This window comes from Periplaneta americana, chromosome 6, assembly GCF_040183065.1.
Source record: "Periplaneta americana isolate PAMFEO1 chromosome 6, P.americana_PAMFEO1_priV1, whole genome shotgun sequence".
Taxonomy (NCBI): domain Eukaryota; kingdom Metazoa; phylum Arthropoda; class Insecta; order Blattodea; family Blattidae; genus Periplaneta; species Periplaneta americana.
Genome location: NC_091122.1, coordinates 140,917,866 through 140,944,551, shown reverse-complemented (window position 1 = coordinate 140,944,551; position 26,686 = coordinate 140,917,866). Strand labels below are relative to the sequence as shown.

General features: G+C 34.0%; 1 protein-coding gene across 1 annotated transcript; it reads left to right on the top strand.

The window, feature by feature from the left end:
* The first annotated feature begins 165 nt into the window (after positions 1–165).
* On the top strand, positions 166–24,756 carry LOC138701824 (ribosomal L1 domain-containing protein 1-like). The gene is made up of 11 exons (XM_069829103.1): positions 166–577; positions 6,665–6,813; positions 9,217–9,364; positions 9,945–10,093; positions 13,600–13,711; positions 14,047–14,203; positions 15,489–15,700; positions 18,331–18,546; positions 19,981–20,151; positions 20,326–20,490; positions 23,817–24,756. The coding sequence occupies exons 1-11, from the start codon at positions 350–352 to the stop codon at positions 23,931–23,933; spliced, it is 1,824 nt and encodes a 607-aa protein (XP_069685204.1). The 5' UTR covers positions 166–349; the 3' UTR covers positions 23,934–24,756.
* The last annotated feature ends 1,930 nt before the right edge of the window (positions 24,757–26,686 follow it).

The window sequence follows — 26,686 nt, the reverse complement described above, 5'->3', positions numbered from 1 at the left end:
ATTCTTATAAATGTGTTCAAGAAGAAAAGTCTTTTAAATTTTATTTATATTTTTACATGTGATTAGAAATATAAATATAATTACTTGTAAGGTACGTTATATCTCAAGCTACAAAAAATAACATATATTTTTTTTTTAATTCAGACTTATTGGTGCACCTGATGAAATGGCAGACAGCGACGCAGCGCACAGCAAATAGGAAGGTGTACAAAATTTTACTTTGATGGTGAACACGTGTTTTGATGTTTGTGTTGTTTGCGAGTAATAGTGAAGAAATACTGTTTTATGTAAACATTTGTACGTACGTTTAAAAATAAGAATTCATTCCAGTGTTCGAAACTGGGATAAAATGAAGAAGCTCAAGATTGGTAAAGAAGATCTTTTATCGTCAAAGAAGCATGGAATGAAGTCGATGGCTATTTCACAAAAGAAGACACGCTACTTTTCTGAAAATATAGTAAAGAAAGGCAAAAAGCGTCTAAAACAGAGTACTAAGAAACTACCTGTTTCTTCTATACCTAGTAATATTCCTGCATCTGAATGTCCGAAATCATCACATACGTTGGTAATAGACAAGGTAAGAGACCTTGGCTCACATCATGTCATTAAGGCAGTGTAAAATATAGCGTGGTGAAACTAACGTTAAGGCAGTACTAGTGATTTCGGAAGTGAAAATCGTTGAATTTACAAGGGATTTTGGTAATTCGATAGAAAACGTTGGTTAATATAACTGACATCAATGACATCGTCGAAGATCAATGACAGGTTAGGTTTGATTTGTTCAGGTTTTTAGTATGCATAGTTTTTTACTTAATAGCCACGCGCGTGCGTGTTTCCCCCTTCCCCCAGTTGAAGGTCTATGAAAGGCATAACAAAAGCTTAAACTAACCTAACCTCTCATAGATGTGTATGTGCAACGTGTATAAGCGGAGTACGAAGGTAAATGGCCCACTTGAACGCTAGTTTAGCCCATTGGGTGCATTGCGTTAAAAATGAAGAGCCTTTGGGGGTGGAAACTTTTCAAAGTTAATTTTTATTGGTAGGTGAATGAACACTGACAGGACCTTTAGCAAAAATTTCCTTGCAACGATATTTCTTTACTATAGTTTTATCACGTTAAGGTACCAGTGTCTTTACGGTAATTTATGGGGTTTGACTACTTTTGACAATTTTTTACAAACTTCCATTTTCGCCGTATTTTACCGTCGCACAGTGGTTCATTTTCCCGAATTCCTGGCCAAAACTCCAAAACTGAAACATACAGGGGAGGGTTGTTTGTTGTCTTAAGTTGAAGAGGAAGGACAGGGCATGTAGACATCGTATATCTTATCTTCCATCTCCAGTCCTGTGCCTGTAAATACATGGCTGAAAATGCGTCTCTCTTGGACAGTGCAGTTGCTGAGTTTGCGTGGTGAAAGAAAGGTCGTTTTTGAAGTGCTATAAATAAGTGGTACAAGTGTGAAACTAAAAGCTGAAGCATGGATTCGATTCCTGGAGATATGTAGAACATTTGAACATAGTTTTAATTTATTAACTAATTAACTAACGGCATTTAGATATTAAATAATATAGTCACGTCTATTGTGGTTGAAAATGTAAAAGCGGCGGATTCGCGGAGGTTAAAAGTTATCGGTCCTGTGAGGTCCTGTCAAGTTTCTCATTACAAATCATACCTATGTGGATGCTTTTCATGTACCAATAAAGAAAGTCTGCCCCCAACTGCCACTGGGCCCACTAGCTCGAATTTAGTTTTGAAGTACGCACAGCGTCTTTGCGTTATAATGCAAGGAAGGATCGGAAAGTAACACACAACAATTATTTAACGGAATACTATTTTGGTTAGGACATTCAAATTTGGCAGATAGTTTGAAGCTTCCATTATATACAGCAATGAGTCGATTGGATTGTCACCCTGGCGAAACGAGCTGTAACTATTAATAAAAATGACACGTTTTCTACCATCGTTCATTTCTGAAGGGCAGCGAGGTGTGGTCCGTTTTTTTGAGAAAAACAAAAAATTCGAGTGAAATCCACAGGGAAATATTGGAGGTGTATGGCACTTGCTTGTCTGGACCATAGCAACATCTCCAGGTGGTGCAGGTTCTTCGAAGAAGTCCGCCGACGAAGCACGTTCCGGCTGACCGATGACCGCTGCAACACCACCCAATGTCAGAGGCATCATTAAGGCGGCAATCACCCACCCTACAGTCCAGACCTTGCACCGTCTGACTTTCACCTCTTCGGGCCAATGAAGAAATTCCTAGGAGGACAACGCTTCGGTTCGGATGAAGAAGTGAAATCGGTCGTGTGCAGGTGGCTATACGCCCAAAAAACGGAGTTTTATGAACGAGGTGTACTGAAAAGTGACACGATGGGAGAAATATGTCGAGAGACTTGGTTCCAATGTCGAAGAATAGGTAAAACCTCTAGCTTTCTTGTGCTTTATTTCATTTTGTTTACCTATGAAATACGTTGGCACAAAAATTGTTGTGTCGTATATTAATCCTTCATCAATTTATTAAAATTTGAATTATTGCTGTAATTCCTTTCAGAATATGAAAGTCATCACATAAACCTCACTAGGCGTGAACTGTTTACTATACTACAGGTACGTTCATCATCTAACGCATTAGAATCATAACCGATTCCCCTGCAACATCATCCGAAGAAATAAAGAATGTGTTAAAACATTTAATATATAATTTTAGAACCAGATGGCAACGGTCAAATAGGACAGTTGAAAGATTCCTACCACAGAATAAGAAATGGCTTGAAAATCTACGAGTTTTCCAATATGCGTTACTGAAACGCAAAAGAGAGTCGAGCGTCCATTACTACAATTTAGTAAAGTGGTGAACGTTATAAAAGACGAAAAGCACAGGGATTAAGACAAAACATAAGTCCTTCAGAAGTCGCATATACCAGACAAATGAGTCTTCGTGAAGCAGGAGAGATTGTTACTACTGCTGCTGCTGCTGCTGCTGCAATAAAAGACGTACAATTTTCAACATAAATCAGTATGTCAACATGCAGAAAAGCTTATAAATTAAGTTCAGAGCGTTGTATACCTTTATCTGGAGTAAAAGCATTGTCCATTCTAGTTGAAGTTACTGTAAATTAACAAAATTCCATTATAACCTGATTAGTTCCGAGACTAAAAATCCATCGCCTACATTTTCCAGCAATACAGAACGGTGCTAGAAGCACAAAAGACATGCTATCCCCATACCAATGCCATTCAAATAACAGAAAAGTCTGCTGAAACTGATCTGCAGGCATTATTGGACCATACTTCATAAAGAATATTGAAAGTCCCAAGAAAGAAATTGAAGCATTTTTCTGCAGATGTAATATCACTTCTGTCAGCTCCAGATATATCTACACATTTAGGTGTGTCCACTCAGGCCTCTGATGAAGATGACTTCCTTATCTCCGCAGACTATGATGCTAGCGAGTGAAAGAATTACTGTACTATACACACATTATATATATATACATATATATATATATAGATAATATAATCTATAACTTTGAATTCTCTAAGAAGCAGTGAAATGATAATCCACGCCAAAAAGCATTTACTATAGCTATTTATGTGAATTTACTCGATATTTAATTCTTAATTATGTTACTTTTACGATTTGTTTCAACTTTGTTACGTTCAAATTAATTCTAACATCTCTAGAGGTTTTGGCCAAGAAATTGGGAAAATGAACCACTGTGCGTCGTAGAAACGATAGAAATATTTTTATTTGTTGGAAATCAACTAGAGCTATATCCTAAACTAACCCAAACAAAAAATGTTGGCCATTTTATTAACTTAATTATTTTTAATTTGATTGGCATAATTATTGATTAAAAGTTGTGAGACTCCTATATCTGTTCACTGAAATTTTCTTTTACAGCAGCACCAACAGACCACTCTTTAAATGTTTATTTCTTCTGGGTTCAAAATGGCTTTGTCTGCTTTCTCTGAGCATGTAAATATTACATTCTTACACCTTAAAATTAAAAGGAAAAATTGTACATGAGTTGATTCACCTGTTTTTTGAAGATATACCAGCAGAGCGAAAAACTGAAAATATTTATGTTTATATTAAAACATATTTTAAAGAGACTACCTAAACCTTTCAGAATAGTAGGCTATAATTCTTGTTCCTGGCAATCTTCTCTACCCAATGATATATACAGTAAAACCCCTCAACAGAAATCTGGCTTATCCAAAAGTCCCAAAAAAAAAAAAGCAGCCAATGTTTTGTTTATCCCTGCAATATTTTGTTCATCCCCTATAGCATGGTTACAAATTTAAGCGTCAATGTCCGCACCCAGCAATGCTACATCTGTTTTCCACCTCCCTCTCTCAAACATTTGTTTTGTATAGTAACCGGGTGCGGCCATTCCCGTTAAGTGAGACGTTCTTTTCACTCCCCCCTCCTCCCACCTACTCAGGAATTACGGGATTATGATGTATGCATTCGTGGTAAATTTCCAATGTCTCATTCATTTTAGTTGTGTTGCAGTTGTCGCGTTATTTGTACATATGTCTTATTTTTTAGTTACATGAGTGGGATGTCGAGTAAAAGAAAACTCGTATATTTTACTCATCAAGCGCTGGCGTAATATTGCAGCTCGCAAACTATGCGAGACAGAAGATAATTGATTATTGAGTGTAAAATTGATGTGCAATTACAATATTAAATTCATTGAATTTTTGTTTATAATTTACATGCTTAACATATCTTTTCCTTCCCATTTTTACCGAAAATATTTGTCATTGACTATCTGAAAAATCACGTTATCTGAAATGGCTTCAGCCCCTTTATTTCGGATAAATGGGGTTCTACTGTACCATGTTTCTGGATACTGGAGAATGACCCTCAAGTAAAGAACTTCTCGCTCTTCTTGACAAGAAAATTTAATTAGGTATTACTGCACAATCGTTTGTAGCTGGTGATGAAATTTATTAAGTTATATTTAATATCAGCAGGAGTACAAGTTATGGGTACCTTCACATTTCTGTTTTCTGGTCATGTCATAACTGTAATTTACGTTACCATCTAATTACATTAATATTTATACCTTAGTAATTATTATAGACATTACCTTAGTAAACAGCATAAATTGCTGTCAATCTGTCATTAGTAACTGCTCTGCTATCTTGCTGCAATAGCCCTTCACATAATACAATAAACTTAAAATGAAGCTGGTGTTAATTAACTAAACACTGTTTTAAAAATAATCTATAGTTTATTTTCTACCTGTCCTTCAGCTTTCATACCTGTCCTTTAACTCCATGTTCCCTGTAAAACCTTAACTTGTAAGACAACAACCTAATTAACAACTTTTTCATACTTTAATACACTTTCGTATACTTTCTCACTTTGCAGTAGCCGTTACAATAGATTTATACTGATACCGATATTAGTTAACTAAACACCATTTAAAAAATTTTTCCATAATCCATTTTCCATCCTTTTTCTTCAAAACTGACCTCCAGATATAAGTTCCCTTTAACACACTTTTATCACACAACAACACGAATTACCTCAAATACATTTCATTGCCTTATGCTATTTCCTATGTGTTACTGTCTTTTCTTACATTTTTTTTATCACACATGCCACTCAAGTGACAACTCCTCAAATTGTAGCTTTTTTGGCCCTTATTTCTTCTCATCAGCATTAGTAAGTAGACTTATTGGATGATAACATAATGTCTTCTCCCCTCCCCCCCTCCTTGGTGAACCTTGTTATCCCTGTATGTTTTCTGTACCTTCACTTGTCCTCATGTAAAGATTGCTGGCAGGATATTGTGGCCATATGATATGCTATAGTATGCTCTATATAAAGATAATTGCTTCAACTTCTGTAGTGAATTGAGTGCTTGACAATGACATGTTCATGTTGGGTTATGTTATAATTTATAAATAATAACCCAACATGTGTCTCAGGCCTATATTGATTTTATACTGGGTGTTCAGTTCAAAGTGTGTCATGGCTCGCTGTATGCTGTCATATGGCTAGTCGATGAGCCTAGAGAATTCAATCTTCCTACACTTCTGCAGAGGTTTATTACCTATGTGTAAGAGAAGTTGCATAGGAAGTACAGTGTTCATTCTGAAGAGTACTTACTGATATGTACGGTAATGCTGGTAGTGGCAGGAATGTAAACTGTTTGGAAACATGTACTGAGGTGGGTTTTTTCCTTACTGTCAGGATATGAGGAGAGGGTTAAGACGATTTCTTACGTATTTGTTGACATTAACTTCGACGGTCAACATGGACACGGAGCATTTGATTTGTATTGTGGAATGTTGCCGTACGCAACCGATGATAACAAATACCCTGCGTACGATTTTTCCACGCAAAACACAGTTCGAAAGAGGTTATGGTAGCGCACAGATAGTACAGACTGCCATCTGTTGCTACGACGTTCAAGTTATACTGTACAAGTTCTTAAGTTCAGATTGAACGCCTTGATTAATAGGCAACTTCTCTGACATAAAAGCTGAACTCACTTCAAATCGCTGACTCACAACAGTGACGTCATGACACACTTTGAAATGAACACCCAGTAGTTATCATGAGCTAGTCAACTGTAAGCGTAGTTTTCTCTCATGTATAGTTAACTTATGTCTTATTAATATTTGTAACACTCTTTACAGGTGAAATCCAGTGTTAATGCAATGCTAAGATATAATGAAGAGAAATCAACAAAAAAGTTTCCATCATTATTCATGGATGAGAAACAGCTCATTTATTTGACAGTGGAATGCATTAAGATACCTGTGATGCCTAAAAGAAATTTCAGATTGTGAGTGACATTTTTCTTTCACTGTAATGCAAGATTGTAAACGAAATGTTCTTTGAATTGGATTTAGTCCAATGGTTCTTTAATTCGAGCCAGGCTACGGTCTTGAAAATTTAATAACTAACTGGTGACAACTCACAAAATTCAAATCATAATATGTAAAAACGGCTTTGTGATCCAAAGTCAGTTTTACAGGAGAGTGATAAAATTTCACAAAAAATTTGTGTTTATATCACATCACACATTGTTGCTTTCTTTGTTAATTTAGCAACAATGCAAATATATCAACTTTCAATTTTTAGGAACAATTCTCGAGGTATTCTGCTCCTTTCCATGCACATTAAATTACTCAGTTTTATAAAAAGTGCACATAGCCACTTTTGTAGACAAAGTGACATTCCCTTTGCAATTGATCTCAAGGTTCATAAACTTCAGTAACACAGTTATTGTGTATTGACTTATATTGAAAATAATAGGCGAAATATATTGCATAAATTATTTATTTGAAGATGTTTATTAGGATGATTCTATTTTTTAATTGCCAGTTGCTGTAAATAGTCTAAATGTGCAGTGTTTGGCAACAACGTTTGTGGTAAGCGTGTAAAGTTTGTGAAACGAGGCAAATACACGAGGGCCAGAAAGATAATTTTATGAATATGTATCATACAGTTTTTTTTTCTGTAATAGCACATTTTAGGCCTACATTAAATCACTATTTCAAGTTGGAGAGGTTATAAGATTACGATTTCACGGCCATCTGAACTGTGAACCATTAAGAAATATGTATGCATGGAATTACAGCCTGTTTATTCATGACCAGGATTTCATGGCTGTCTAAATCAGCTATGTAATCAACAAAGTGGTTAGGAAAAGTTGAATGCTAAATCTTGTTACAGTGAGTACTACAGATGTAACTTCAGAATAATATGGGCTAAAGTGTAAATATGAATGTTGAGTTCGTTACTTATTTGTGCTATGTGTAATGTTTACGTCATAAAAGATCGAGGTAATTCATTAAATTTTTTTTGAATGAAGTTTGTATACATTAAATATTGCATTTTTTTTGGCAGTGTGTAAAGCAATTATTTACTTTTTTTTACGCACTTGTGTTTTAAAGGCTCACTTTATGCACTGATAACTGGGTAAAATGCAACAGTACATACTATCATAGAAAAAAAAAATTAGTGTCATAAAATTGTTGCACACTCTCTTGTTCACTTACTGATTTAGTTTTTATGTGTTCACTTATTTATTTACTTACTTACTTACTTACTTACTTACTTACTTACTTACTTACTTACTTACTTACTTACTTACTTACTTACTTACTTACTTACTTACTTACTTACTTACTTACCTACCTACCTACCTACCTGCCTGCTTGATCGGCATTTATTTATTTATTCATCCATTATAATCAAACAGATTCTTTTTTTATTGGCTTCAAAACGATATGTAAGATTTACAATGTTGTTATATTTTCTGGAATTACCTTTAATTAGTTGCAGTGTTTTTACACATTTTCTAACCAAGTGATCAGATTTCACAATGAGAGTCCTGTCATTTGAGCAAGATATTCAACAAATAGACGTATTTTTCTTTAATTTCTTTGAAAAGTTTATGTACAAAGCTGAATACACTTTTCACATTCCTTTTGCTGCTCTAGGACCATACATAAGATACATAACCTTTTCAAAATTATAACACTTTTAATGATTCAACCAGAAAGTTTCAAGTTTTAAACAAGTGTCAATGTGAACAAGAAACAATGAAAAAGAAAAACTACGCGCAAACTGACCATAAAATTCAGAGGATTGTTTCTCAATGTGAGGAATACAAAAACAAAATCGTGGAGTACCTATGTGCATTGGAACATGCTGTAGCCGGCAATATTTGGTAAAATTCCTTTTGAAAAGTAATAAAGTACTTTGAAAACTTAGTTTTTGTTTCATCCTGTAACAAAATGTCGCTTGTGACTAAATTGAGTATGTGACCAAAGAGACATGTGATCTAATTAGGTGTGTGACCAAAAGCTTTTATAACGAAAGTTTTATGACGAAATGTCACGTAACATAATTACTGTGGCAAAAATTCGTAACTTCATATAGGGCGCACATGGGTCAATCTGATTAGTGAAATATTTTACATGTCAGGGATGTATGCAGTGGAGGGGGAATGGAACTGACCGCCCTACCCCATTATCTCCTGGCTTAGTTGCCTCATGAGTGATGCCTTATTAGTGTCGCTTAAGAGGTCCCAAGCTATCTTCGGACAGTTGTCTAAACAACAACACTGGGCCAATGTAAGCCTAAGTGCAAAGATTTGTCCTGGGTTCAGCCATCGAAAAGTCAAGTCACACCAAATGTTCATGTCATAAATTGTATTGTTTTCCTGATTTTATTCTAGTTGTCTGCCTCATCCGCTGGTTGATAGATCTTCAGATGTCTGTCTTTTCGTTCCTGATCTCAAGAAAGGAAAACGTGAAGATCATGAACCAACAAAGGAATATTATAACGATATTTTGCAGAAAAATAATATTTCTGGAATATCAGAGGTAATATATCTTGGCTTTACTGTACTATAACTTAAAGCAAAGCTTTGAAAGAATTAATACTTATTGATACTTGTAGACTTTGTTACTGAGGGAGGGAAACATATACAAAGTTGTTAGTACTAGCCACTTTCATGGTATACATATTTGTAATGTCTTTGTCTGCATTCATAAATAAATAAAGTTTTACGTTTATCTGTAATTGTTGATTTGATTAAATATGAAACATAACTACAGCATTGCAGGAAAATAATGTATTTGTCTTTGAATTAAGAAACATTTCCTTCAAATATCACTCACCATTATTAACTGTGAGTAATTTTTCCTCCTCGGCTCAGTTGACAGTTGTTGACAATCATAATTTTAGTTGTTTAATTCATTTGAAAATAATGCTAAATAAATCACAAATAGACCTATAACAATAACTTGTGGAACTTAACCTTCTTGTTCTTTGCCCAATTTTGTTGCAAAAAATTTATATCTATTGAGGAAATTGAGTAAAAAATATGAATTAGTGACGATTTTTTTTTCTTCAATTTTTAAAAATAATTATATCTTAAGTACTTGCTTCTTATGTTTCAAGATTATGCCACTGCGTCAGGTGCGAGTAGAATATGATCAGTATGAACTACGGCGTCGCTTAGTGGACCAATATGACCTTTTTCTATGTGATGGTCGAATTTCTGGACATATTCTTCATCTCCTTGGCAAAGAAGTTTACCGAAAACGAAAGTACGTATATTTCTGTCCTATTTACAAGAAAAATATTAACTTTTATGTGCACGTTTCTTAATTCTTTCCTTTCAAATCAGAAAGCTATAATGTTTCCTGGCCGGAAAAATTTAGTTGTATATGCATTTTGGGTTAAATAAGGAGGACTTATAATTTGAATTTTAATGTATCCTTTTTATTTTCTATCATAATATTTATATTGCTGTGGAACTGTTACACTGAGTGTAGTTAAAATGTAATGGTTCTGAGTTCAATTATAATGGGAGAAGACACAATTTATCTACTTCTGAAAATGAATGGATGATACTCTTTGTCTTTCGTATTCTGTCCAATCAAATGTAGGATTTTTACAATATGCTGTGCTTATAACAAGAGTTTATCAGCACTGGTAGTACATATTAGGGATGAAATGAAAAACAGTACTGAATTATTGAAAAAATAAAATAATTAAATTCGCGTGGTTTTAATTTACTTGGCAGCAGTGATGTTGAGAAATTTGGCTGGCTATAAAGTTCCAACCTGCCCATTGGTTTTACCTACAGTCTTAATATGTCCTATTTTCATTTTAAATTAACTTCCAATATAATATTCATACTACCTGGTTTCTATGAAGATAACATCAAGTTATTAAGAGAAAACGAAAACGTACTCCAATACCTGGTGTAAACATTTGAGTATATAGATCTTAGAAGCCACTTCATTTGTTGTTCGGTGTTTTATTAAATTGAATTAGCCATAAGATATTTTGATTAACCAGCTGAGATACAGATCTGAGCAATGTCTCATTTTAAGACTCTTGTAATGGGCTTTAATTTGACAGAGATTACAATATATATATATATATATTTTTTTTTTTTCTTAAAAATAAAATAAAATTTTAAAATTCAATTTTCTCAGAAAATGGTATTTTTTAAATTTTGAAAAAAATCACAAGACTACTTTGTACTATCATCTTACAGCTCACAAAGTTTCATAATGGGATTAGGTGAAACAAGGAGTGTAAGTTTCTCATGTAAGGAGAAATAGCCAGCATATCCGATCTAGCCTTTTAAAAAAGTTTAGCGTTAGTCATATTATTTATTACCAGCAATTTTAAACATTGTAATATTGGTTAATATAAATGCTATTTTTAGTATATGTTAACTAAGAAAATTAATTCAATTTACAAGGAGAAAACATTTCTTTTATCAGCTTACCCCAGAACATTAATATAGTATTTGTCAGATAAGCTGGAGTTGATGGTTGCTGCTAACTCAAGTCTGTCTTCTGTTTAGTGCAGGAAGTGCTTCATGACCTCGGCAATCTTCTTTTCATCTTTAGGTAGAATGTAAGCCCGACAAGTTTGTGTGTAAGGATTTACTTTCCAAATTACTTCAGTAGATTTATCCAGAGCACATCAAGTGTTGAGGGCTAATTAAAAGAATGAGAAGGTCCTCATGAGTGAAGAACTTTAACTTTCACTTCATTTTGTCTCCATTTTTCTCTAAAACATAGTTCAACCACCATCCACCATTGTATGTAGAAATTACATACAGTAACCATTCAGTTCACCAAAGTCTAACATCTGGCCATGAGGGATGACTGGATAGATAGTTGATCATGGAGCAAAGATAAACAACTTAGCATAAACTTTTGTTCCAAACTTTGAGGGAATGAAAACATGGAGTTCTTGAATTTCTGGATAAGTGCCATAATGAATCAACATAATTTCCATATCTGGGGAATGAAGAATCCAAACAAAACACTGGAATACGAAAGGGACTCCCCAAAACTTCTCATTTTCTACACATTGTCCACATGACAAGCTTATGAGCTTTTCTTTTTCTTGGGGAAAAATATTACACACATTGCATATTTTGAGATGCTCCATAATTGGCTCTTCCCTCAGCTGCAGGATGGACTGCAAAACATCATTTGGCAGCATGATGGCACACCCCCTCATTTATCACTGTCAGTATAATGCAAAACAGTTTGCTTGGACCGAGGTAAAAGGGGACATCACAAATAAAAACATGACCTTCAAAATTTCAGACATGGAAAACTTGTTAATGATGAACTTAATAACACGATTAAGAAAAACTAGGTTACTTATGTGGAACCTAGAGAAATTTCAAGAAGATGATTTTGCAAACGAAATTGGACATAAGAAATTCCAGAACCAATAATTATTACAAAACGACAGTAACACACAAAATAACAGTAATATTGATGATGGTATGTATTGTGGGTCCCTAGCACCACGACATGATGCATGCCCAGGATGTGGATAGAGGAAACTTCCTCCAGATATGGAGGGTAGCTGCGAATATATTGAATAAGGAGTCGTGGATAGCCAATAAGGGGTGGCCCTCCACCTTGGAAGTTGGGCAAAGGGCTAACAACCCATCATAAAAAACAGCTTGTTACGAAACTCCAAAATAAGCCTTAGAAGGGTATATAAATGATACTCTGGAGGAAATTAAATGCAGAATAAATATGGAAAATGTCATTATTCAGTTGAGAAGTTGTCATCCAGTCTGCTCTCGAAAAATCTGAAAGTTAGAATTTATGAAACAGTTACATTACTGGTTGTTATGTATGGTTGTGAAACAGATGTTAAGGGCGTTTGAGAATAAGGTGCTTCAGAAATTAATATTTAAAGCTAAGAGGGATGAAGTTACAGTAGAATGGAGGAAGTTTCATAATACAGAACACATTGTATTCTTTACTTGATGTAATTAGGAACATTAAATCCAGACGTTTGAGATGGGCAGAGCATGTAGCATGTATGGGCGAATCCAGAAATGCATATAGAGTGTTAGTTGGGAGCCGTAGGAAAAAATACCTTTGGGGAGACCGAGATGTAGATGGGAGGATAATATTAAAATGGATTTGAGGGAGGTGGGATATGATGTTAGAGACAGGATCAATCTTACTCAGGATAGGGACCAATGATGCGTTTATGTAAGGGTGACAATGAACTTCCAGGTTCTCTAAAAGTCCTTAGTCATAAGTAAATAAGTGATATTGATGATGGTAATGATGATGGCGACGAGGATTAGACACAGCATAGCTTTGTCTCTAGAATAGCAAATAGGACTTAAAAAATATATTTTTTAATGTATGATTATGTGACAACTTTTTTTTTATTGAGAATCAACCCTTTCTCTCGTCACTTTCTAAATACCATAATTATTGCAAAACATAACTTCTGGTTTGTTGAGTATCTTGTGAAAATGCTGTTCAAATTTACGAACACATTCTCTGTAACACTACTTCCTTAAAAGAGAAGAAAGCACAAGTACTCCACTTTTAAACGGGCTGTGTGAAACATGCGTCATATTGATTGACTTGCACTTCAGCTTTGATCGCACTTGCTCATCGGTGATGATTGCAAAGCATCAGGAGATTTGTATTTCACTGTTGTTACAGTGGTAGTTTGAAAATCAGATTTGTATGTTTTAAAATATCTTTTAGTTGTATCGTCGTGGTTTATGAGATTTTAACAGCTAATGTTTCCTTTATAGGTTACCAGTCCCAGTGGATTTCAGAGTAAAGAATTTAAATGAACAAGTTGAAAAGGCCTTCAGCAAAACACTAATGATGATGCACGGAAATGGAAAGAAATGCTCTCTCAAAGTATGGAAAAATCATCAATCTTCTACAACCACTAGTTAATAGCTATAACTAATTTTAAGATAAATATTCCTTCATGAATTCCTATTAGTAAAATTTTAAAAGTAGATTGAATGGAAATAATAGTTATTTTTGAGTGAAATGAAAGTATGATCTTAATTGCAGTTTGTTATTATACATTCAAATAACATATAAATACACTTATGAAATAAATTTGGCAGTTATCGGACAGAAGGGAAGGATTACACTATTTATAAATCTGCAAAATATATTGAAAATATATATATTTAATAACTGTAAGATATACTTGAAAATAAATTGCTCTTCTTTTTTGTTAGATTGGACATACAAAGCTATCTATGGATCAGATTACAGAGAACATAATGGATGTGGCAAAAGATTTGGCAGAACATTACCCTGGAGGATGGACTAACATTCGTTCTCTACATATCCATATGCAAGATATGCCTGAGATACCTGTGTACATCAGCTTCAGTAAGTCATTGATGTGTATGTGTTTGTGTTACGTTATTTATAACATGTAGTGTTTGTCAGGATGTATTTTAATATGTTATAATCTAAAATTGACATTAAATCAATTGACCTAGTATAGCTTCAATGGATTTTTACCATCTTTTCTGAAGTTCTTCATTGGAATAGATCATTTTTGAGCACTGTATGGAATATTGCTAATGACTTATATATTAATTTCACGAAAAATTATGTACAAAAGTTGTTGCAAATAACACACTTAAATGTTATGGCAGTATACTTACAGAAATATTGATTCAAATATAAGTGTGGCAAAAACACGTCTTTTAAATGGCACTCTATGTTATTTTTACATATTTGAAATCTCCATTCATATATACATACAGATATATAAAAATTTCACTTAAATCTGTGACTGTTTCCTTATAAATTTTCTTTAAACTAAACGACACCCTCATTAATTTTTAATTATTTTGAACCTCTATTGAATTTTACACATAGAAAGGAGCGTTTTTAGAAAATATTTAAAATTACAATAGATGTTCAAAATGGATCAGAAGAAAGAACACTAAATAGCTAGCTAGATTACCTGACCTCAACCCACTGGACTTCTTCTTATGGGGTTTGAAGTCCAGGGTGTATTGTGGTAGACCAAACAATATTGAAGCCCTGGAATTAAGACAGTGTCCTAGTCTTTCATGAAAACGGTCCATTATTTTTTTCAGTTTCAGAAGTGATCAGTTCCATCTCGTCTCTCATTTTTAATTTCAGGGCTTCATTATGGTTTGGTGTACCATGATACGCCCTGACTTCAAACAGGAAAGAATTCAGTGGATTGAAGCCAAGTAATCTAGTGTGTATCTGTTAGTGTAAATTGCACGCTGACATTTATGTGATTATTAAGACTATTAACAATGTATTGTCTTAATGGTAAGTTACATGTCAGCATGTGTGTACAAGATTCATGTTGCAGTTCATGTGACTTATTTATCTACAGTTAGAATTCAGATACTTGTGAATTAGGCATAGTAAACCTTTTCAACAGACACCACAACCACTCTAGTATGCTTTGTGGCATTCTTAGTTTTTAGTCTATAAATCCGATGTCTACTGATCATGTAATCAAGGAATACTGAGATCTTGTGCTAAAATATAATTCCCATAGGGCAAGAGAGGTAAAAGAACTGTAATCTTGAAAGATGAATTGTGGTAATTCATTTTCTAATGACATCATTTTGCAGAGGTAATAATTGTGGAAATATTAATATAGATTTTTTTACAACTACAGAGAGTAGTAATGAAGTAGAGGTGCCTGTTGTGAAACCTGTAGTACCAAAGAAAGCTGTTCCTGTTGAAGGAGAGCTTAGTACATTCCCAGGAACAAGTGTCATAGTAATGCCAAGTGGAGAAGTTATAGTGAAAAAGATGAAGAAAACAAAAGAGGACATAGAAATGGATATTAGTGATTCAGACTGGGAAGACTTCGACTCTGTTAAGGAGGTAATATGTCTTTAAATGTTATACACATATGTATACAATATTCATATCTTAATGTGATTAAAAGAGAGAGAGCAAAAAAAGATAACCCAAAATGGTTACTAGAAATCAGTTCCAATACTTTTTATTGCTTAAGAAGTAGGTTAGTAGTGTTACATAAAATAGTATGATCTCTGTGTTTTAATAGTACATTATGCAACGAGCCTATAATGATAGTAATTAAGAATCGAGTATGGATATTTATGAAACGAGCGCAAGCGAGTTTCATAATTTTCATACGAGCTTCTTAATTACCATTATAGGCGAGTTTCATACGACTTTTTATGCTCGACCATATTTCTAACTTGAAATTACCGGTATTCAGATGTATACATTTTATTTGTAACTGACAAGATCGGAAGTGACCTTGTTCTAGGTCGTGAATTGTGAGATGTGCGCAGACGCGAAAGTATTGATTTTTTCCGAGGAACAATAATGTCATTGACCTTGACGTAGTCCCATTAAATTTGTTAATATTATAATATTATAACCTTGATTATTGAATTCGACATTGAAAAACGAGATGACAAATTGAATTTATTTGAATATTATTTACAATTAACGCTAATTATTATAGTAACAGAACGTAACCTTCTGCGACAGTATTGGATTTCCAGCCTCTGTGACTTTTCGCTAATTCTCTTTCGATTGCATATCCGAGAATAATCGATACTTGCGGTTTTATAACGGTAGAAAGCTGACCTGTCATTGGCTGAACAGTTGTAACTTGAGTCGTCATTGGCTGAAAGACCTGACCTTTAATGAGTAGGTGTACTTTAATGACATGCATTAAAGGTCTGCTGCCAGGTGTATAATTACTACATTTCGGCATGGTCGAGCATAAAAATAATTAATTCCAAATAGTAATTACTTACAAAAATGTCTGAAATGGGAAAGCCTTCAGACATATATTTTAGGGAAGAAATTGATGTCAAAATTCTCATCATTTCCAATTGTGGATGTACACAAACAAACCATATCTCAATATAGAAGGTGAGCCATAAAAACCAGACACATTTCAAAGACATACATTATTAAATTGACATTGCTGCAATTAAATATACATAATCTGTAGCCTACACTAAAGCATTTGCTAAATGCTCATTTCTGCTCACTTCTTAAACACTATGCTTGAGATGAGCGCCACCATAAATTATGCACTTGCGCACCCTGTCTGACACGGGAACCATAACTTTGCGCAGCATGTCTTGAGGAATTGCTTCGATTTCAACTTCAGTTCATTCCTTTAGTGCAGCAGTACTGTTGGAACAGGTTGTGAACACTACTTTAGTGGTAGCCCCAAAGAAAAAAAATCACATGCAGTTAGATCAGGTGATTTTGCTGGCCATGGAATATTGCTGTGTTAGGAAATGACACGGTTTGGAAACATCATCGAAGGATCTCCATAGATATCCAAGCACACAACTTTTAAAGTTAGTTCCAATGTTGTTAATTGGTGGAATCACAAAGTTCTGCAGCATGTGAATGTAGCGATCTGAGTTAACAGTTACTGTAACATCATCCTGGTTCTCAAAGATATATGGCCCAGTGATCCCAAATGAATTTACTCCACACCATACGGTAATCTTTGAACTGTGTAGAGGACGCTGATATATTCACTTGGGGTTCTCAGGAGCCCAGTATTGGAAGTTTTGCTTATTGATGTAGGTACCTCGATAAATGAAAGTGGATTCATCTGCCATGATCAGATTGTTCGACAAGTTGTCACCTTCCACCATTTCCGTAAATTGCTCACAAAAACATAGGTGATTCTCAATATTTCGGTCTGTTATTTCGTGAACAATCTGGATATTCTACTGGTGAAAGCTATGGTCCTTATCCAAAATGCGACAAACAGTGGTGTTTGCCAACTGAAGAGCTGTTGAATGATGTCGAGCAGATTGCTTAGAACTTCGAACAACTGCTTTGCAAGCTCTTTGTATGTTTTCCGGAGTGCAAACATTACACAGCCTTCCTGGTGATCATTTCTTATTCACTGATTCTGTTTCTCAGAAATTTTTTACCCATTGTTTGATGGGACAGCAGCATTACGATGAATATTGAAGTGACATCGGAACAAGCGCTAAGTTGTCACCAATGATTCCCTCTTTTTAACCTATGCCTTTAGTGCAAACGCACGATATGTTGAACTTCAATTCTCCATATTTATTTATTTACCATAGCAACAGAAATACTATTCTCTTACGGTTTCTTTAAATCCTTTTTCCCCTCCCCCTTCTCTTAATTCTCCAGGCTGTCTGGTTTTTATAATTTATTGTTGTTCTCTAGTCCAGCTGTGTTATTTCAATATGCATAAGATGACAGAGTATGAAAGCTCTTGTTACTGAATACTTATTTTATTATCAGGAAGTAATTCAATTATTAGAGTCATAATTAATTATTTTATGAGTCTATGGACACCAAAAATAAAAGACAGGAATGATGGTTATATTCAGCTTTAACAAGAATTTAAAATAACGCCAAATATGTTGACAAGACTCTACAAAAGTGTAGCATATACATCTCTAAGTGTGTGTGCGTGCGTGCGCACCTTTTTTTATATGTATATTTCAATATAATTAATTTTTTTACAGATGGATTCAGAAAAGGAAGATAGTGATGATGTAGAAGAAACTTCGAAAGATGGTTCAGAGGAGGAGGACGAGAAGGACAAAAACGATGATTCAGATTCCAATGAAAATGGTTATTCTGAGCATTTAACAGAGGCTGCTGAAAATGCTTATCTTAATGAATGGTCAATGAAATGGAATGAAGGCATAAAAAGCATGGAAAAAGAGAAAAAAAGAAAAGTATGTAATTGTTATTGTATTTGTTTGTGTATTCTTATATCTTTTCCTTCTTTTTCTTTTTCACTACAGAGATTAGGCTGAATAGCCTGTTAAGGCAGCCCTCGCTTCATAGGTCCCCCTCTGTTTCTCTTTCCTGATACTGTCAACCTATTTTTGGGAATCTGCTATTTTTCATCCTATACATGTGTATAATCCATCTCAGTTTATTTTCTTTTAATTTTTATTGGCTGCTGCAAATCTTAAGCTCTGATTTCATGTTATCATTTCGTATTTGATCATTTCTTCTGCATCCTTTTGTTCTTAGGAATGTCATTTTGGCAGCCTTGAATACTTTGTTCTTTTCTTTTTGTCACAACACATGCTTTACTGCCATTCAGCAATGTAGGTTTTGTAGAATTTTAGTCTGGTATCTTTGTTTGTTAAATTTCTCAAATGTTCATATATACTTCCGTAAATATGTCGAAATTTCTGAATTTTGAAGTTTATAGGAGTAATTACAGTATCAGTATTACGGTTGAACACAAGCACTACTCATTTTTTCTTAAAAATTATTATATCCTCTGTTTTTATGTGTATTGTTATTTTATTCTATTTTTATTTTGTATTTATCTTAGCTTGTATTTTTTAATTCATTGTATTTAATCTGTATTTAAATGAACAATATTTCATTAGTGAAAAAAATAACTAAATAACATATTTCTTTCTTTGGAACATATTATATTGAATGAATATGCAACACTTTGAAATTACCAGATACCAGATTAGAAAATAGTAATTATGCTGCTAGTTTTGGAGTGTGTATTGTCCAAGATTGTACTTGCTTATTGGTAGCTATGTAAGAAACTCTTACTTCTTGTGTTCTTAAATAGTACGTTTTTGTGTGACATGTTTGGTTTGTTAATATGGACCTACATGTTTTGGAAAGATTTAATTAAAAATCGTCTTATATTCTAGAATTCAGTATTGAATATAATATATTCTCCTTATAAAACTCTCCTTAAACTGCGCACATACAGTAGATATGCATATATGTAATTGAAAATTGCTGTCATACTAACTTAAGGTTGCGAAATTGAAACTTTAATAATAGATTATCGAAAAATCGAGTAGTCCCCAGCCTTGCGTAGATAGTGCTCACTCAGGTAGCGAAGCATATTGAGTGCACGACCTTGATTCATATGTCAAGTTATAAGGTGGAGATTCACATAAGAAGGCTACTCAACTACACTCTTCAATACGTCCCATGATTCTTAATGCTCTTACAGTTAGAATGGGTATCTCTCTCCCCCTCTGTGTGTGTGTGCGTGTGCGCGCTTTTTTTTTTAGTATCTATGTGCACAGTTTGAGGAGAAATTTCAACCTGAGCTCATTAACAATTTACTTGTTAGATAAATTTGTATTACATTTTTTCTTTACATTTTATGTAATTTACAGATGAAGAACGAAACTAATGACAAAGAAGTAAGAAAGAAGAAGAAGAAGATAGAAGAACAGAATGAAACTGCATTGGATACAATAAAACAGGAACATAAAAATTTACAAAAAGAAAGGCAGAAAAGGGACAAAGCTTTCAAAATAGGAAAAAAGCAACATACTGTGTTAAAGGTAAAAAAACTGTTTCCTTAAATATGATATCTTCTCATTTAGAGTATCAAATATTCATTGAATCATAACGTGAATTTTGTTGCAATTTACACTTTTTATATATCTGAAATCCATTTATAGTAAATTCACAATTAAAAGTATTTTTTTTTTTTTGGCATCTTACATAATTTGCAGATGGAGAATGAAACTAATGACAAAGAAATGAGAAAGAAGAAAAAAGCAGAACAAAACAAAAATGCATTGGATATAACAAAACAGGAACCTAAAATTTTACAAAAGAAAAAGCAAAAAAGGGACAAAGCTTTCAAAATAGGAAAAAAGCAACATACTGTTTCAAAGGTAAAAACGGTTTCTTTAAATATAATATCTTCCCATTTAAAGTATCAAATATCCATTGAATTATAACATGAATTTTGTTGCAGTTTACACTTTTTATAGGCTATGTCTCTGAAATTTATTTTATAGCAAATTCGCAATTAAGAGTAGGCAGTGGTCTTATATAGTCTGTTATTTTCTTGAGACATTCCTAAATTCTTGGGTATGCTCTGTAGAAACAAATTACATAGAAACATTTCTAAAAAAAAATTGTTACATATTGTGTATTCTCACCAAATTTCAGCCAGAGTATGGGATCAATACCCACCCAACATCATTATGAATTTGGAGAGCTACAGTGAGTAGCGAAATCCAATTTGGGTAGGTAGAAGGGGGGGTTATTGTGCTAACCACACATCACCTTATGCTGGTTGGATGATCGTTGACCTCTGCTGAGGCATGTGGAAGTGGGCCAGTAGTGACCTGGTAGGCCTTGGCTCTTCATGTCATGTCGTGTAAGACCGGGTGCACACAGAATCAGTGCGACATGATGTTTTGCTTTATAGTGTCTCACAGTACCTTGTGACAGCTTAACACTGTCTGCTGGTGACAACTGCACAGCTTGCTGTGTGACTTTGGAAAACTGGCCTAGGTAGAAAATGGCGTCAATGAATGGGACTATGTCAGAAATTCTATTGTATTTGATTATATTTCCTAAGGACACCTAAAAATCTGTACGATTGAAAGCGTCTTAAAATTAAATACTACTAATGTAGTGTACAAACGTAATTTTGTATGTTTATGACTACTTCATGAGCCACAATAATGAAAAATATATTAAATCAATAATGAGTGATAGTATAGAGCAGAGAAGTAGACCTACTACAAATATTATTATTATTAGCTATTCTCACCTGGTTCTTTCATTTCATTTCAAACTTCCTCCCATATTTTTACAAACCACATTATTGTCGTGATATTGTTTTAAAATGGGCTTGTACAGAACATATCTGTACTAAAATGATTAATTGTAGATATGTGATACAATGTCTGGTTTGAGAATTTTGCTTTATTTCCCTCCTGGAGGAAACTGTATGACGAACATTACTCTAAATGTCTGGAAATTCCATCAATGTTGATCGACTTTAACTTTGTGGTATTTGGATACAGAGCAATCATCAAAATCATTAAACCACCAATGCTGTGTAAACGAGTTGTTTATTACAAGTGGATGAATTAGATTCTTACACTAAACCAGATTGATTTTGTGTGATAATTAAACTTGAAAATAATTCATGCTATATTAATTTGTGAGATAGTGAAGTCATAACTTGTGTGAAGTAAGCAAAGTTTATATCTTATATAAGCATTAATTGATACTATGATAATGTATACTTTCTGATACAAGTGGATTAACCAGAGATTTATCCTTGATTTTTCTATTAAAAATATTTTTGGATAATTACACTAAAGCAAAGAGTGCAACCAGCATAATTAGTTTAAGTGCAGCCAGCATAGTTATTTGTTTCCTACTTCAGAATTTAATTTATTATCCTATTGTATGAAATGTAAGAAAATTATCTAATGTTGCAATTTTTCATGCCACTTTTCTTCGTAGACTATGATTACTGAGTTGTTGAATGAATTTTGTTCTTTTGTTCGTGTTGAGCAAAGCAATTCATCAGCAAATGTGGAGAGTCTTCTTCTTCTATACCATATAAGCAATATTTCCACATACAGTGGATCCTCGATGCATTGTTCACGTTATCTTCGGTTTCCCGCCTTTTTCGTCTGCTTTTTTTGGTCCTGGAAATAGTCTCATAAATAACATTATTTTTTTTCCTGGTTCCATCGTTCCTCAAGCTATCATTTTATCACATCAATCATTGCGAAATCACAGTCCCGACACCATATTTCCCACATGGATAGTTTTCTTTTATTTTGAAAGGGCGAACTTTTTTGCTCTCCATCATTATCTTTGAAGCAAGAGGATGCAGAAGATTGCGATCGAGAGATTGTGTCAAACTTATTGTTAGTGCAGTGCGTGAATTCTCCACGTGCGTTTGGTATAGTCTGCTAATGCGCAAATTCTGTGCTACAAAGATGTATTAGGTTCTGAAAAGAAATGCAGTTTTAGAGTAACTTGTTGATTAATCAAATTTTTCCACACAAAAACGATGTGGAGGTGTATAAACACTTGATACAGTATTATTATGGAATATATTATGCAGTCTTACGTAACGAAATTTGTCGTCTTAATGCTGCAAATTGTTTAGAGTCAGCTGTGCTACAACATAGATGCCAATTTCCACAGTGGCAAGTGTTTCTGTACATTGTTTATGTTCAGTACTTGTTTATATGCTTAGAAACGTACAGGAGAATTATCTTTGTAGGGTTACTAAAGAGCTAGACAAGTTCCGGCATTATTTTCATGCATATGTTATAGGCCTAATTTGTGACGCAGTTCTAGTTGCATGTAATCCAACAGTATGGGCTACTGGAAGCCGCCTACTTGGGAATGGATTTGTGGTAACACATCTGCATTCTGAACGTGTCACGAACCTAAGTTTATGAGTTTCTCAAACTTAATTTCTGTCTAAATTATCAGTAATGACATCTCGTAAGGAATAGCGAACTAATTTCCAGTGCGTATATCATCCTCATCACATGCATGATCTGGTGCGATGGTGTGGGAGATGGTAACTTCATCTTTCTGTTTACTTCAGTATCGTTCTTATCAGAAATTCACTATAGAATTGAGGCATAAAATGTGCACGAAAGCTAATTGCTGATTTTTTTCTGCAAGAAATAGTCTACATAATGTTCTAATAAAGGTGCATTCAGTGTAATCACTAACCATTCAGTTGTTCATTTTATACCCTATTTAAGCAAACATTAGATTTTTAATTGCAAGTTTACATCTATCTGATAAATTGTGTTGAATGCCATTGATAATGATTACATAATAAATGTGTAATGCTTATTTATAAAAAAAAAAGATGCTCTATTTTTCAAGTTTATAGCATAAAATGTTCAAAATTCGTAGAAATAGCTCAAATTTGTAAAAATTCACATTGAAGACATAATCATAGATCATTGAAATGTGTTCATACTTTTGCCTCTTGAGCAAAACTAGCCTTCACGTGTATAGTTAATAACACAAAGTACCTTTAAGAGAAATTAATAGAAATTTGAGAAGCTGTTGCAGAATAAATCACGAAAATTATTGAGACCAATTTCCTCTTACATATGGCATAAACTTGTTTGCCACGTTGTGTCACCATAACTCTCTTAATGAAATCCCCCTTTAAATATTCATAAAATTGTGTCATTCTCATAAAATGTTACAGGACCTGGAGGTACCCAGTTTTACAGAGAGAAAGGAAACTGTTAAACAACAGAAAGGGAACAAATTGAAACATAAGTCCAACCAGTCAGCTACAAAAAAGAAAGTGAAAGTTTTGTGAAGGAATTTATAACACAATTGTATAAAATAAGAAAACTGTGAAATGTAATAAATATCGTACATTTTATTAGACAGAGTATAAGATAAACTTAATCCTGCATTTCGAATGTATCTTAATGGATATTGCCAACAGGAATCACATACGTAAGTCTTATTGTTACTTGTGCTCTTTCACCTCTTCTTGCACTTCTTTATTATTATTTATTTTTTTTTTACTAATGGCGAGCACGGCCAGTTATGTAGGCCTGTTTGCGAACAGAGTTGTTGCCCAGGGGGTGAGCCACAGGAGGCCGGTCCGCCCTACACCCGCTGTGTAATGAGTCGATTATGGAGATTTGTTGGGATGCCATGGGAACCAGAGGTCCCGGAGAAAATCCCTGTGCTATCTGGACTGTGGACTTGCCCAACACAGGTTATAAATCAGGGATCGAATCCTTTCTCCAAAATATACAAGTAAATAATTCGGGTGCACAGCTTATTCGAAATGAAATTGGCAACATTGCCTGATTTTCCATCTGCACAACTCCTAAGATGACAGCATATGCCATTATCCTCCCGTACGGGTATTTCATTTGTTAAAATTGTTAAATGGCGTTTATATTAGCCGTGCCTGTGTCAAAATCAAGTTCAAGTGTGATAAGATAAGTGTATAGTTGTGCGTCATATTTTCAATATTGAAAATGAGTATCACTAAAGGTATGAGATTGCGATCCTCTATTTGCAGGAAAAAACTCAAAATTATCAAAGATGCGGAGGATCATGGAAATTATGATACAGCCCAAAAATTTGGTGTAAGTGTAAGTTGTATTTATGATTGGAGGATCCTTTTTAAGGATAAAATTTATTGTTGACTGAACAATATATTTTATTCGGCGTAACTCAGTGGTCAGAGCACTTGTTGCGTAGAACCAAGGACCCAGGTTCGATCCCTGGCGCCGGAGCGAATTTTTCTCCTCAAATATTAATATATTTTATATTTAATTGTTTTTAATTTGTTGTGAATACATTTGTTTATATGGTGTGGACAGCTTATTTGAGGATGTTGTGTATTCAAGAATATACGGTATTGTATCCTTCCTTTTCATTTAAGTTTTTCGAGCGAAAAAGATGATTGGGTTATAAAATGTTCATCATTCCTGAATATCCCAGTAAAATTCAGACAGATTCCATTCTAATTGTTAGATTTTGTTGTGATTCTTATCTATTAGCACTTACTGTTTTTTGTGTAGAATGTTTATCTGGATTCATTGGCAATATTTAAATAAAAATAATAACAGTGGTGGTAGGTGTAGTGATAATGGGGGTGAGGGCAGCAGCAGTAATGATAGCTAATTATGGGACAGAAAAAGAAAGTTAAGCACAAAGGATGCAAAAAATTGTGGCTAAGTTTCTTTTGCACTAAGGACATGATTGCTTTGATCATGGAATTTGACGAACTAGCAGATGTGTTTTGTGTAATAACTGAAGTTAATCATGGATGAATATTTGCTGGATTGCTGAGTGATGAAGACCAACAAACTTACTTTGGGAAGCAAGATGAAATTCTGCTATTTGCATATGAACAATAATCCAGTCAGAAAAGGAATTATAAGTACATTAAAATTAACATTTTAGAAAAACACACTACTGAATCTACTTAAATTTCAGTACATTGTAAATACATTAAAATTATTAACAACTCTCCATATCCGTGCGCTTCGCTGGATTTGTTAGAAATAAATATAAAGTAATTACCAGGGAACGGATTTATATGGACTAAAAATATATGAAATATGTAAATATATATGTAGTTATTTTTACCAAAATATGGAATTAAATATGGATTTTTACCAAAATATGGAATTAAATATGGACTTAAAATTATAAAAAAATGACTATGTACGTTAAATATTGGTACATTTTAATCAAACTAAACAAAAAATATAATGGACGTACCTTATCTTCCAATGTAGTTTCAACAAAACACAATTTTTATTGTCTGTTACCATAACAATAGGTTACAAACATTTCTTTCAAGTGCTGAAAAGTGAATCTTCTTCTATTGTCTCTGAGGATAGATTTATACTGACTAAAAGAGCGTTCGACGTCACAAGAAGTAACTGGTACATAATTCAATTTCACAATGTCTGCTGGGGATAAGTCCAAGTTAATCTTCACTGTTGATTCACCACTCATCACAGCAACAACCTTTTGTAGTTCTTCATATCCAGGGTTTTTTGAAAGTACAGTGTCCACCTTAGCTCTTACTGCATCTGCAACTTTACCTCTACCACGATTCAGTTGTTCCACAGTACTATTTATAATTTCAAAACTTTCAGATAGTGAAAGGTGCCTATTTTGGAGACTTTTGAGCGTTTTTATGATGCATGAAAATGTATGCTGAATGTGAGCTAAGTCATTCTTCACACTTATGTCACAGGTAACTGTTTTCGCAGTATCAATTGAGACTGCATCTTCAGAGTCCAATGCAAGGAGAACATTGTTAATAGAGTCTATATGTTCGGCATAATATTCAACTGCTTCTAGCCATGTACCCCATCTAGTTAAAATTGGCTTTGGTGGCAATGGAATTTCAGGGTACATTTCTTTCAACACGTTAACTCTACTGGGAGCTTTGAGAAATACTTTTTTCACTGATGAAATCAACAAATCTACTTTAGGGAAATTGTCTCTGACCACTTCTGCCACACGATGAAATGCATGCGCCACACAAGTAAAATGAGTCAATTTAGGATATACAACAGATAATGCTTG